At 38.5% G+C, this 14,543-nt stretch overlaps 1 protein-coding gene across 2 annotated transcripts in view; it reads left to right on the top strand.

Annotated features, from left to right (window-relative positions):
• The window catches only part of st8sia4 (ST8 alpha-N-acetyl-neuraminide alpha-2,8-sialyltransferase 4), a 32,770-nt gene extending 18,471 nt beyond the window's left edge, over positions 1-14,299 (top strand). For both annotated transcript variants that reach the window (XM_053515653.1, XM_053515654.1), the window contains exons 3-5: positions 2,749-3,006; positions 5,158-5,451; positions 11,568-14,299. In XM_053515653.1, the coding sequence (XP_053371628.1) occupies positions 2,749-3,006; positions 5,158-5,451; positions 11,568-11,850 (835 nt within the window). In that variant the 3' untranslated portion in view covers positions 11,851-14,299. The remainder of the gene's footprint in view (positions 1-2,748; positions 3,007-5,157; positions 5,452-11,567) is intronic.
• Positions 14,300-14,543: the final 244 nt, after the last annotated feature.

Here is a 14,543-nt window from a genome sequence, read left to right as displayed (position 1 = left end):
ATTCAGCCACATTGCATTTCAGATTTAACTTGTTTAAGGTGTTGCCACAGCATCTTAATCGGATTTAAGTCCGGACTTTATCCTTCAGGATTTTCTATTGGAGCACACAATTGATGGTTCTATCAATCATGGCAAGTTGTCCAGGTCCTGAAGCTGCAAGGCTGCCAGAGACCATTATACTACCACCACCATGTTTCACTGTTGGTATGATTGTATTTCTATGAAATGGTGTTAGTTAGTTAGTTACCGGGACACATACCTTCCAAAAAGTTCAACCTTGTTCAACCAAGTCTTAATCAGTCCACAGAATATTTGCAAAAAAGGCTTGTGGATAGTCAGGATGTTTTTGTGAGATTGATCTTTGTTTTTTGTTTTTTATTACTTTTTCACTTTTTGGACAACGTTTTTCCCTTAATAAATGAACTCATTATTTAAAAAAAAAAATCTATTAACTCTGGTTACCTTTGTGCAATATAAAAATTTTTTGATGATCTGAATCATCTAAGTGTGACAAATATGTACAAAAAACAAAACAAAAATCAGGCAAATACTTTTTCACAGCACTGTATATCAAACAAAAAGGATGAACTTGAAACTGAAAATAAAAGGAAAATTAAAAACGTACTGTATAATTTGTAAAAAAAAAAAAAATGTCTGTTAGATAAGCATTTAAATTTAAATAAATTTTTGCTGAGCAAAAAACCAAATCGACTCTGAGGTTACTCTTTGCGCTTTGTGTCCAGGCACTGGTACACTTTGTTCCAGGATAAAGACTGCAGGGTGCACGGCACTAAACCTGCATGTGATTTTTCATGAGACTGACTTTGCCTGGAATGTGAAATGAGTGGACCTCAATTCCATCAAGAAACCTGTGTGATTATTTGAACAGCAGGTGAAGCTGTGCAACTAAGTGTTAGGAAGGAAATGACACATGCAGTTATTTTTTTTTATCCAGGAAGCTTATTTCTGCAAACTACGAGGGGTGTTCAAGTCAAACTGGGACTTTTGGGACCTTTACTTCTCTATATAATCCCCTGCTATACTAATACACATATCCCAGCATTTCACTAGTGCCTGGATACCGTCAAGGTGGGAGGGTTGTTTTCTGCGTATGTTAGAGCCATGATCGGACTGCCTGCTTCACATTTAAAATAAATGGCATACCAGCAACTACTATAATGGAACAAACATGTGGAAATGGCTTGGAGCAAGGTCAGAACTGTACAAAGGATGTGGCAATGATTCCCAGCCGAATTCCTGTAATGTGCAATAGGTTTGTGAATGGATGTTTGTGCAGTTCCCACAAACAGATGCATCCCTTCTGCAAGCTGTTTGCACCATTTAAATGTTTTACTGCAGCTAACAGTCTCATCACCGTCCTGTGCTTAAAGTCTTGTAAAAATCAATGGATTTTACGCCTTCTTTCATGAGAAATGTCATTAGATGTCACGGTTTGACTCACTTTTTTAAGTTCTTGTCTTTGTAATATGATTTGTTATCATTTAACCTGTACAGTAGATTCCCACTGGTATGTGGAGACCTGATCATCACACCCACACATGTCTCTTCAACAGAACTGCTTTGTTTGCTGTAGTGTTATCATTTTACTAGAACTTAAGGATATAAACATGTTCCAGCATGACAAGGGCCTGATGAACTCCATAAAGATATGATTTACCCAAGTATGGAGAGGAAAAATTCCACAAAACTCTGACCTGAGTGAATACGGGCCAGTGGATTGTCCAGTGCGTTTATTAGATACACAACGCATTCAAGTTTCTTCACTTAGAACAGAGAAATACAAAGATGTGAAGAGGTTTGTTTTAACAAGGAAAAGTAATTTATTTAATTCTGATTTTATATGAAATAAAAAGAACAGGTTGGATAATTACGTGGGTGAGTCAAAAATTATCTGCACTCCGGGTTATATTAAAACTTCTGTCAGCCGCACTGTCTTATTTAATTAAATTTTATTTATATAGTGAAAGAAAATGTGTTTAATGAGTTTTAGTAGTAAACGGCAGAGTATGGAACTGAAACATCCTCAATCACAAGGAATCTCAAGGGCCAGTATTGGTACATTATCAGGACTGCTCATTACAGTGAGATGCTTATTAAAGAGCTGAAGCCTAAATTTTGACTAAAGTTCAGCTCAAGTTCAGATTAAATGCAGAGGACTGCTGTCCAAGGGCATTGTGATCTTGCATGACAGTGCTGCACACTTCTGCCCACACCGTCGACACTGTCCACTTGATTTTGAGGTGTTAAAGCATCCTCGCCATATAGTCCTGATCTCGCTCCATCTGACTTTCACCTGTTGACGTAAAGTCAGTGCATTCGCGGGTCGTGGCTTAGCCCAAAACATTTTTAATGAGAGAATACAAAAAACTTGATGACAGATGCACAAAGTGTATTAAAAAGCAAGGGGATTATGTCGAAATAATATAATCGCCAGAGTGCGGATAATTTTTGACTCACCCTTGTATTTACGAATTTAAACCTTAAAAGTTGTGATTGCATAAATTTTCACTTTTCATTTTTTTTTACATTACTGTAAAACCCATTTAAAAAAAAAATGAGTTCAGACAGAATCAGATATCATGTAGATCAATTGGTTTAACGTTCTGGGAAATACTTTCATTCATTCTGTTTCTTTTAACCAGCATTGAACATGTGTGACTTCCCCTGATCTTGGAACACAGCCATTCCTGATGTGTGTGTGTGTTTTTTTTTGTGTTCATTTGAAAGAAAGGACATCCTCCGCTTCTTGGACGCCGAAAGGGACGTGTCCGTGATCAAGAGCAACTTTAAACCTGGTGATACCATCCACTACGTTCTAGATCGACGCAGGACGCTGAATGTCTCACACACTCTGCACAGCCTGCTTCCTGAGGTCTCACCTCTCAAGAACAAAAGGTTCAAGACGTGTGCAGTGGTGGGCAACTCGGGCGTCCTCCTCAAGAGCGGATGTGGGAAGGAGATCGACGTCCATGATTTTGTTATACGGTAATTTCCTTTGGTTTTTATTCAGTTAGTCAGGTATTGAGCTCCGTCCCTGATGAGCAACACTTCAGAGTGCTGAATGGTAAAAGCCTCTCTGAAAACGTCTCTTCCAGGCTGGTGTTAGTGATTACTTAAGCATCGTTCTTGCATACCTCTGCTGAGCTGTTAATTTATTATGACTGTGTGCCGGTGTAATCAAATGCATCGGCTCACATCCAAACTTCAAAAGAAATGGCTCGAAGCCAGAGAGCTGTCAGAGTAGTCCAAAGTTTTAGATTTAATTTCCATGATTTTTTATGGCTTGGAGTTTTTTTCTTTCTTTCTTTCTCACAGTAGTAATACAAGGCTTATATAATTAAAAAAAAATGCTCTTCCTTTCTAAAAACAGCTCTTATTTGAGAACATGAAATCTGGTTGGAATTCATGTAGAGCAATGTTTTGCTGCTCTCCCAAGTGGTTCATTAAAATCTAATAGCAGCATCAATATTATGATGCTATAATAAAGAGCAATGCGGAAAAAAAAAATGCTATTTTTGGCCAATTAAAGATTGCCTGGAGACTATGGCTTTTTTTTTTAAGCGAGACTCTTCAGTGTTGCTGGGATTGGCTCCAGATTCACCGTGACCCTAACCAGAATGGAGCTTTTACTGAAGATGAATGTATAAATATTGGATTAAATTGAAAGCCTATCCTGGGCAATCCTAAATTTGCGAAAAAAGGCTTGAATTGAACAAACAAATTCAATTCTACCCAGTTTCGTTATCCTTCAGTAATGACAATAAAGATGTTCTAAAAAGATCTTTCTTTTATACTGACACTCAAATTAAAATAATTGGGATAGTTTCTACCCCAACTTGGTCAGAAGCGGTTGATTGATTTTCTGTAACACCAACTTTGACAGTAGTGCTGGCTGTAACTCAAATCACTGATTTAGATTAATTAAAATTAAGTAAAATAAACTTAATGAACAACAGACTTGTATGGTTAAGTTTAGCCTTTATTTGTCACATTTACATTACAGGACAGTGAAATTCCTTCTTCGCATATCTCAGTGTAACTTGGGTCAAAGTGCAGGGTCAGCCATGATACGGCACCCCTGGAGGAGATAGGGTTAAGGGCCTTGCTCAAGGGCCCAACAGTGGCAACCTGGTGGAGCTGGGGATCGAACCGCCGATCTTCCGATCAGTAACTTACTCCCTTGTGAAACATTTTTTATTGGTATGTTAACCTGGTCATTCAGTACATTCAGCTGACTTCTTTTTTTTCGCCACATAACATTGCTGAGTCTAGACCTGACCAACTGAATCAACCCCAGATCATAACACTGCCTCCAGAAACCTGCCCAGTGGCCACTATGCCTCATGGCCAACGCACCTATCGCTCTGGAATGGACTAGGTTCATTTGGAAATCATCTTGCCACATCATAGCTGCCAAATCAAGTATTCATGCTTCAATGTGATTTGAAACCTTTTTCAAAAACGTCTCACTAACAAGTATTTTTCTTCCTGTGAGTCCTCGTCACATTATGCTTGCGGAAATGCTCTTAGTAATGCTATTACACATGGCTGTGATTTCTACTGTGCTGATTTTTTTTAAATGCTGCTTCACCGAGCGTTTAAGGGATCTCTGATTACTGACATTCATGTTTTTCCGACCTCATTTTTTGGGCAGTTGACAGTTCAGCACTAGCATTCCAGGTTTTTAACAGAATTCCAGTCATTTTAATGAGTTTTTTACTTGATCAAGGCCACTTCTGAAACTTCTCTTTTGGCCAGGCAGTGTATATTGTCATTTGTTTTAATGTATGTAGATTTTTTATAAAATTAAATATATATGTATATACTGTATGTACCATATGCACTGTATGTAGGGTACTTGTATAAGACAATATATAGGATATTGTACATACACATGCACATATACTGTACTTTTATATATTGCATTAATGTGATTTTAAACTTGCTGCATGGTCGGTATCAATGTGATGTTCAGTCATCATAAAATTCCTGAAGCCTTTATTTTCACAATGTGTCACATCTCTTATTTTCTTAGTGCAAAAAAAAAAGACATCTTTATGACTAAAGCCCTGTAGGCAGCCTGAAGGCCTTTTGTTTCGGGACTAACGTTTGTCTTTCCTTGCGGATGTGGCACAGATGTAACCTCGCTCCTCTGGCCGAGTTCGCTGAGGATGTGGGCTTAAGGTCAGACTTCACCACCATGAACCCGTCTGTGATTCAGCGCGTCTACGGCGGCCTATTGAACGAGACCACGCGCGAGCGCTTTGTGCAGCGTTTGAGACTGTTGAACGACAGCGTTTTATGGATTCCAGCCTTCATGGTAAAGGGAGGAGAGAAGCACGTCGAGGGCGTCAACGAGCTCATCCTTAAGAAAAAGCTTCCGGTGCGCATGGCCTACCCCTCCCTCCGTCTGGTTCATGCAGTCAGAGGGTGAGTCATATGATATGTTAAGAGAGTGAATAAGATGCGCCATAATTTGATCCCTGATCCCAGTTGACATCATTTACTGGTATAGTGAATGGGGATGGAAGAGGATGAAACTGTTGGCATGTCCGCTGTTAGCGTATATGCATTGTCTATCATCATGATCTTTGATATGATATTCTATAGCGTGTTTCACTTCTATACCGAGGAACTGGCTGTCTAATCACATTGAGTTGAGGTTCTGTATTACCATATGGACAAAGAAGCAATTTTGGATTGTGTAAGGTTTTTACTTTTTTTTTTCCATTGACAAATGTGGAAAGAGAGGACTATATAGTACACTGTAATGACATTATGTACAAAATGATAACATTTCTCTATATAAGGTCAGTATAATAATGTGCCTATAATTGGTGCTATTGTGTATTGAGTGGGTGTTATTTTTAAATGATTTGGGATTTTCTCCCATTTTCCTAAATTTTCCCATTCATCTCTCCCACTCTCACTTATCAAACAACAGCTGCTATCCAGGAAGGGTAGTGAAGGTTAACCTGCTTTCATCAAGACACTTGACCCCACCTTTTTGAACTGAATTTGAATCTCGATACAGCATAACGCACTCTCAGATGTACACATTACGCCTGCTATTGGTTCGTGTAGATGTGAATGAGACGGAAGAGAGAGTACGCCATGCCTTCCCCAGAGAGCATGGCTATTTCTGCTCCCTTGGCTCCCGTCCGCAGAACGCTGTTGCATCATCAGGATTTGGACTCACAATTTTATCCCCTAGAGCAAGGAAAACCATTTAGAAACATACATCTTTTCGACATATATTGTGTATTTGTATATGTTTTATATTTTTATGTTGGTCCATGATACCAACCCTTAAACCAAAAAGACCCGTACTACATGGAATGTTTGGTTTACTTCCACAGTCTGGTAGATTTAAGGCCGAATAACTTTCTCACTGTAATTAGATCGCACTAGAGTTGACATGGAACCAGAGTGAGACAATCTGTGACTTTTTTTTTTTTATGTATTCTCACCTGCTTAAATTAAAAGCACCCAAGTACAAGCACTGTTATATAGTAGAGGAAATGGTATATTTAATAAATATTGTAATATGGGTCAAGATAATCATGCAGCTCTTCTTGCATGCCGAGTTCACCCTACCACTTTCGAAGGGCTCTCGAAAAATCCTGGAAATATCTGTGCAAATCTTTCAGCCTGTCATACTTGAGAGATAGAAAAAAGAGAGCGAGAAAGAGAGCAAAAGCGCGCGAGAGAGAGAGAGAGAGAGAGAGAGGAATTTGACAGCTGAAATTGGTGTGGAAGTAGAGATGCCAGTGGAATAGATACATGATTGCTATTGCTTTTGATGAAAAAAAAGAAAGAAAATTACTCAGTGGCCAAAAAAAAAAAAAAAAATCTTTAGCCGTTGTGTAAATGTGTCTCAGAAGTATGTTTAGCTTTAAGATACATATCAAAACCCCCCGCACTATGATCCACTTCATCATCCATCACCGGATGCTTTAGTTTTCACTCAATTCAGCAGAATCAAAAGTATGAATATTGTTTGAAGACACAAGAAAGATTCATCCATCAAGAGTAATTGAGATGAGGCCCAGGCGTGGCAATATTCACTAGAAGAAAGCCCAGAGCTCCCGAATCCCAATTGTCATTTCCTGAAATGAAAAATAGCCTGCAGGCTGCCACCTGTGGAGTGTGTTTGCAAAGGCAGCACTCAGCGGGTATGCAAAGACAACCCAGTGATTACACAAGGGCCTGCCGACAAGGGCTCTTAATCCTCAGATTTCGGTCTATGCAGCTTTGTAGTTTCAAATAATGTTTTCGTTTCGAATTGTGTGAAAAAGAGGAGCGGACTAATTCTGATGAAATTGTGTGCTCATACTTTCAGTCTTTCATCATGCAAGGCTCTTAAAAGATTCATAGTCAGAGTGTAATTCAGTGTATAATTCTCTTCGATCGCTTCCCATGAGACCGAGGCTACTCTGTCTACTCTCCTAAAGAACTCTCTGATTGTCTTAGGCGGTCTATTCAAATCCCTTTTCCATGTTTTGACCAGCGGTTATTCATCAAGAGGCGCTTGTTTTCGGCCTTGTGTTCCTGAGGAGGACATCAGATGTTCTTGCGGGTTACCATGGCAGCTAGGCACCCTTTTTTTCTTTTTTAATGACACCTTCAGACTGGCCTGCATCAGTGCTAAATATAGGCCTCTGAAAGGGGGAAATGGCTTTCAGTCCGGGCGCCTGAACCTTGAGGCCAGATTAAATCGATTACTTAAAGGGTATTTAAAGTTCTCATCAGTTATGCTAAACAATGAAGACAAACAGAAGTTGAACGTTCCAGGGAGGAGCACAGAACCTAGAATAGAAAATATACAGTAATTAAAAAATAAAAGCCAATACATGCTGTGAGTTGATTGTCACTTTGGCCAGGTTTACTAAGTTAACTAAATAGACAGTGTTTTTTTTATTTTTATATTGAACTGGTAATACATCTGTTTTTTGTGCTTTAAATATCCATATCTGTATTTCAGTTTAAACCCAAAGTAGATGGTTTTTTGTTTGTGTTTTTTGTAATTTTAACCCAACCACTATTCTTCAAGAAACACTAAAGCTAAAAACTAGTAGCATTACCTGTGAATACTGGTGGCGGCACTGTGGTCTCGCACCTCCAGAGTCGAGGGTTCGATTCCCGTCTTAGGTCTGTCTGCGCGGAGTTTGCATGTTCCTGGTGGGTTTCCTCAGCGTACCCTGGTTTTCTCCCACCGTACAAAGAGACGTAGATTAAGCTAATCGGCGTTCCCAAAGATTTCTTGTAGTGTTTTTGCCCTGTGATGGATTGGCAACCTGTCCTGGCTGTACCTCACCTCGTTCTCAAAGTCTTCTGGGATAGGCTCCTGTACAGGATAAGCGGTACAGAATGAATAAATGAATGTGATTTCCTCGGCTATCCCATTCTTCTTTATATTTATTTTTGTTGGGGCAGTGATGGCTCAATAGTTCCTAGTCAGACATTCGGAGGTTCAAGCCCCAGCACTGCTAACCTGTACTCAAAGGGTGGTGCTGTATCATGCCTGACCCTGTTTTTTTTTTATTTCCTAAAAACCTGGAATATGCAAAAAAGAATTTCATTGTGCTATAATTTACAGATTACAGATCCTTTTTTCTCCGATACCTTTCTCCTCTTCCTCCAATTGTGTCTTTAAAATTTCACATGGTTCAAATTTCCCAAAATAGAAACAGACTAATTTAAAGTGTCATGACCCTGACCAGACAGTTAGGATGAAAACAAATAATGCTCTACAATTATGTTAATAAGTCCTCACAAGTGACATAACGGAAGCAGTTTTGCCCTATCGTTCAGAGATCACAAGCTAATGCTATAGCCATTCGTAGCCAGCAGTCTAGAGTGCAGACTGGCCATGCTCTCTCAGGCAGTGGGAGGACTGCACTTTCACATCAATCATAGCAACAATCATGGGTATCTATGAGCTTATGCAGGTGGAGGGGACGGATAGCACTTTCTTCTGCAGTCCCCAGTGTTGTGTGAGCAGCAGTTCAAAAAGATGCATTCGGCTGACATGAGGTCTCGGAGGAAGCAAGTGATAGTCTTTACTCCGGTAGTTGATGCCTTGATGGGAGAGTGCCCGAACAGAGAGAAATGGGTAGGAAATACGTACGACAGATTTAGGAAGAAAATCTAAAGAAAAAAAAAAAAGAAAAAATGAGTAAGACGTTACTTGTGTCCAGACTCAACCAGATGCCCTTTGATTGCTTAACATCAGTATCAAAAAACATTCATTCATATTCAGTTAGTGTACCATTTTGGTCCTCAAAACACCTTATGATGACAGTGCTGTATTGTCTCTGGACTCTTTTTTAATTTAAATTTTTAATATTCATTGCTGATTAAAACCCTCTTAAAGCCATCACCTATTAGCATGCAAGGTGCATTCTGGCAATTTCAGATTTGCATGCATGGCATCAGGCGACCAGGTTTTCGTATGATAATGCCCCTCGGCACAGAGCCGGTAGAGCATTACATCATTAAGACAGACTAATTATAACCTAATTTGCCATTCAATTACAACACAACCAAAATTACATCTTGCAATATCTATTTCGGTTAGACTCTTGAGAGTTTACTAAAGAATGGCAGCTCCGTTAGCTTAGCTTCTGAATAGGCTACTTATGTTTAAATGATTAAACAGAATTATACACACTCTCAGGCACTGGTCCAGCCTGCTGTTCTTAGCAGAAGCTTAGAGGTCTTGTGTTTTACATGCACCTTTGCATGTTAAGGAACCTGACTGGGCAGTCAGTATTTCTTTTGAAGAATTTTGTTATTTTGCAAAATTAAGTAGAATCAAAATTGAGTCTTGTTATTTACATTTTGTAGGTTGAATGTAATTTTATATTGTGTTGGGTGTGTGCACAAGTTTAAGTAAAATAGATTAGTAGGTACTACTTAAAGCCATTGTTGTTTATATTTCACGTCCTACCTCAGTTAGAGTAACTTGTTTTTGCACCACGTTAAAGTTCATGATCAGTCAACATACAAAATCCCTGTAGATAGACGCTGTAGATAAAGCAGATAGACAATTCAGTGTGAACCTCAGTGATAGCTCGGAAGTTGCTGTTTGAACTCCCAACCTTAACAGCATTAACCTTTGAGACAGCATTGCTCTGTCTTTAGTTGCACATTCTACTGATGCAACGTCTTTGGTATCAACCATCAAACATCAAACAGCTTAGACCATCAAACAGCTTAAACATGCATTGCCTGAGTTAACCAGTGAAAATTTTAATTACTGGATGGGAAAATGCAAAAAAAAAAAAAATTTAAATGAACCAAATGAAGCATAGAAGTAAATTTTGAGCTAATACAAGAGGTTCAAACAAAAAACTCTCAGATGTGCATGATTGCCTAGTGTGGCTCTGATTGACAAAAGTGATAGTACGCCATACCTCCCACCTAGAAAGCATGGTTCATATCGCCTGCTTTTCTGCTCAACCATTTCCTTTAAGCCCTGCCCTTTACTAACCTTACTTGATTTACATTTTTAGGCATGTTTTATTCAGTCAAGGGTTGTAGCTGTTTTGCTCAAGTATAAAGATTTAATATCTTCATTTCGCCAGGTAGTGTACCCTGTTTTCCCTTTCTAGGGTGGTTTGAGTATAGGCACAGACTTGGTGGGCCAGTACCTGTGTACTTGCAGATGTCTGAAAATTATCTTTACAAGATTTATTTTTTTATTTTTTTTATTTTATTTATTTAAGTAAACATGTAGAATTACCAGTCAAGAAATTCAGGTCCTCCAAACCCAAGTTCTTCTTAAAATAAAAAAAGATAAAATTATGAAATATGATCAGCATTCGTGGTAAATGAACCATCTAGGTGATATTCCAAGAGCTGGCAGATGCGGCCACATATCCACATCAATGCTTTCAATAGCAACTGTGGGGAAAAAATAAACCTGTCAAAATAGGGTGTTAATGTTAATGTTTTTTTTTCTGTGAGAATATTACAGTGTCATATTATCTACACCTCCTTATTGACCGTTTATTTGTGGGTGAGAATTAACTAGAGGATATTTTGTGGCTATAGAACTTATAGTATCACTGGAGCACAACCCCATGTTGCGCCACCCCATTTCACTGTGGTTAGTCCAGTATTTTCCAGGATGTTGGCTGGGACGACACAGACCTCATGAATGGCCTCCAAGGATTCCAGATCTTACTCTATGTAATATTTTTCATGTGGGGCTACACAAAGGAGGAGGTGTAAAGGACAAATCCTCGCACACTGGAGGCACAGATGCAGGTGGTTCTTAGCGATATCCCAAACGACTCCGTTTAGAAAGGCCATTTGAGAAAACTGGTTGATGCCAGCGGTGCCTGTGTTGAAATTTAAGGATTTGCTTTCATTTTTCTATGTAATACAGTACATGTACGATTTGTTGATTTTATTAGCATTTTTTTATGCCTTGTTTTTTACCCATCCTGTACATGTTTCCAATTTTATTGCAATATTATTTGTAATCTGTCTGTTTTGAAACATGTTTAATTAAATCGATGTATATATTTGGTTCTCAGGTACTGGCTCACAAACAAGGTAAATATCAAGCGTCCCAGCACTGGATTGCTGATGTACACCATGGCCACGCGCTTCTGCGATGAGATCCACTTGTACGGATTTTGGCCGTTCCCAAAAGACAACAGCGGAAACCCAGTGAAGTATCATTACTACGACATGCTCAAGTACCGATACTTCTCCAACGCAGGTCCTCACCGGATGCCACTCGAGTTCAAGACATTAAAAATGTTACACAGCAAGGGGGCACTAAAGCTGACAACAACTAAATGTAGACCAGATTGATGGGTTCAACTTGTTAATGTCACATTTGATGGAAAAACATAGATGGAGCAGTTGAGTGACAGAAACCCCCACTTGAATCCTTTGAAGCTTCATAAACTGATCATTCCTTCAGATGGATATTTCAAAGGCAGTCTTTAGAGCGGAATCAAAAATGCTTCAAAGTGCTCTATCATGTTTCAGTAATTCAATTCCCCAATTCACTGGTGAACTCTAAAGAGCTATTGAGCCTCAGATACCTTGCAATAGTTCGACTGGTGAGTTAAACGTCATCGGTTGTTTTTACACATGAATAATGTATGGTTGTTCTCAGTGACTTCATCTAAATTGAGTAGCATTGTTACCGCAGGAAAGTTACTGTAACGTCTTATCGGTCCCAAAGATCTTAATGTTCCTTGAGAGATTGTAATGTTTTGTTTTTCCTTTCAGTGCTGTAATTTTTAGGAGCTAGAGGCCTTTTGTGCAAATTAGTGCGAACTATTTTTATATGAATGTAGGTCATACAGTGCTTACATATTCAATTTGCTGTGTTCAAGATGTCACTAATTTTTTAAAGCCATTTTAAGCCTCGATGATGTAATATACTGTAAGTCTGAATGGTAGGACTACTCGTGTAGGTTGTTACATAAAAGGGTAGGCTGGTGAATGTGTTCTTGAAATGTACTATATATTTATTGAACCTGAATATTGGAATACAACATTTCTCAGCTGATATCATTGTTTTCCCCCTTTAGTCGTTTTAAGGCCTGGATAGACTGATCTAGTCATGAGGTAATAACGTTTAGTTTTCTTTTGTTATTTTACCAGTGTATTGTTGTTTCAGTGTCAGGGTTTCACAGTTAGCCATCATGTGAACTAGCTTAACTTCTGTAGCCACAAACTCTACAACAGGCATTTAAAGATTCATAGAGTCATAAATTAAAATAAGGTGGTATTTTTAAGGTGGAATTTTTTTAACGTGATGGCTATGCATACATAATATTTTTTATTTATACAGAGATCGCTTGGCCTATTTGAATCAGTTGTGATTAGTACTGTACATACCACTTCTGGCAACATTGTTTAGCAGACGCTTCAGAAAGAAGGAAAAATTAGGACGTTTCTTCTTTTTGCATTTTGGTGGCAGGAAAGTGCGAAATATTTAGAAGTAAATATTTCCTTTTATTTTCATCACTGTTAAAGGCTGATTATTACCGTGATAACTGTGAAATATTTCGACTAGGTGATCATACACCCTGGCTTCAGTTCGGTACATATTGCTGGTCCTTTTTTTAGAGCGACTGTGAGCGAACATTACCATATCATTCGTACATTCTAGTACATCGTAGTGCATTATAGTGAATGTCGCTGTTGCACGTGCATACGCTCAGTGGTTCCAGGCCTTTGGTGCTTCTCCATTTCCTCTCTCTCTCTCTGATATTCTAATAACTCGTCACTACCTGTAGCACTGTACATACAAGTATGTAAGAATGTAAAGACGTTTCAACCATTTTCAACAGAAGTGTACTACTTCAAACTGACTGAATACTGGATGAGGAATTTCATGCACCGTATTCCTTTGGTTGGTCGAAGTCATGGGCGTATTTCCCAGAACGTTTCTAATATTTTTAAACTAATTGGTTTTGGTTTGCAGTGTTTTGTCGTCTGGCTGTTTTGCAAGGGTTGCTGGAAGCAGCGATCTTTTAAAAAAAACACCTTTAAATGATACAGTTTGCCTGGGATTTTTGTCTCTTAATATGTACCAATAGCAATCAGTATTACTTAATAACTAAACACCCAGCAGTTACAATAATGCAGAAGAGAGAAAAAAAAAAAACTGGCAATGTTTACTGTTGTCTCTCAGTCTGTCCTGAAAAATGTCTGATTCAACTGATTAACTCAACAAAAGAAATTAGCGCCCACAAGGTGCTCATTGTGTGTTTACAGATTATGGCACAAGCTTGTCAAGCACTATGTGAAGACCAACTGTGTTAAGAACAGTGGTGCACTGGGGATTTGTTTAGCAAATGCTTAATTAAAGCCCTTTCTTTACATTTGTTCAAATGCGGCTGTGGTTGATGAAATAAAATGCCGAGGTCCTTCAAGAATGAGGGCTGAAGACTAGAACCATGTGTATTATGTGAATATACTGTGTATGGTTCTCTGGTATGTCCTAGTGATCCTGTACTGATCATGTATAAGCTATTGGCCATGTATCATACTATTTATTGTTTTTATTGTTTCAGGAGAACTGCTGTTGTTTTTTTTTTTTCTTTCGAGATTTTCATTTTGTCAGTAATTTATATCGTAATTCTTTTGTAAAATGTTGAATGTGATAGATCATTTTTAGACAGTTTGATACTTGTTTTGCTAAAATTGCAGCTTTAATCTGGGTTCACTTTTTAAAAAAAACAAAACAACAACAACAAAAAAACAACAAATTTCTATGTTTGTAGAAATTTTAGACAAAGGAAATAAAACAAATTGATCCCATCTCTGTTCATTTCTAAGTATTTGAGTGTTCCAGTGTTGCTTTTATGCTTTCTATGGATATAATCTGTTCTCTAGTAATGCATCCACATTCCTAAAGGGCAGACTAGCTCTGTGTTGGTTGATGAGAAGATGTCAGGTGCTGGCATATTTGCAGCTTTGTTTTCTTCCCTCCTACAAATTAAAATAGACTAATCCCACGCTTCACTCAGCACCCTGTTGGAAAT

The sequence above is a fragment of the Clarias gariepinus genome, chromosome 17 (genome assembly GCF_024256425.1).
Source record: "Clarias gariepinus isolate MV-2021 ecotype Netherlands chromosome 17, CGAR_prim_01v2, whole genome shotgun sequence".
NCBI lineage: Eukaryota > Metazoa > Chordata > Actinopteri > Siluriformes > Clariidae > Clarias > Clarias gariepinus.
This window is presented reverse-complemented; position numbering and strand designations above follow the sequence as displayed.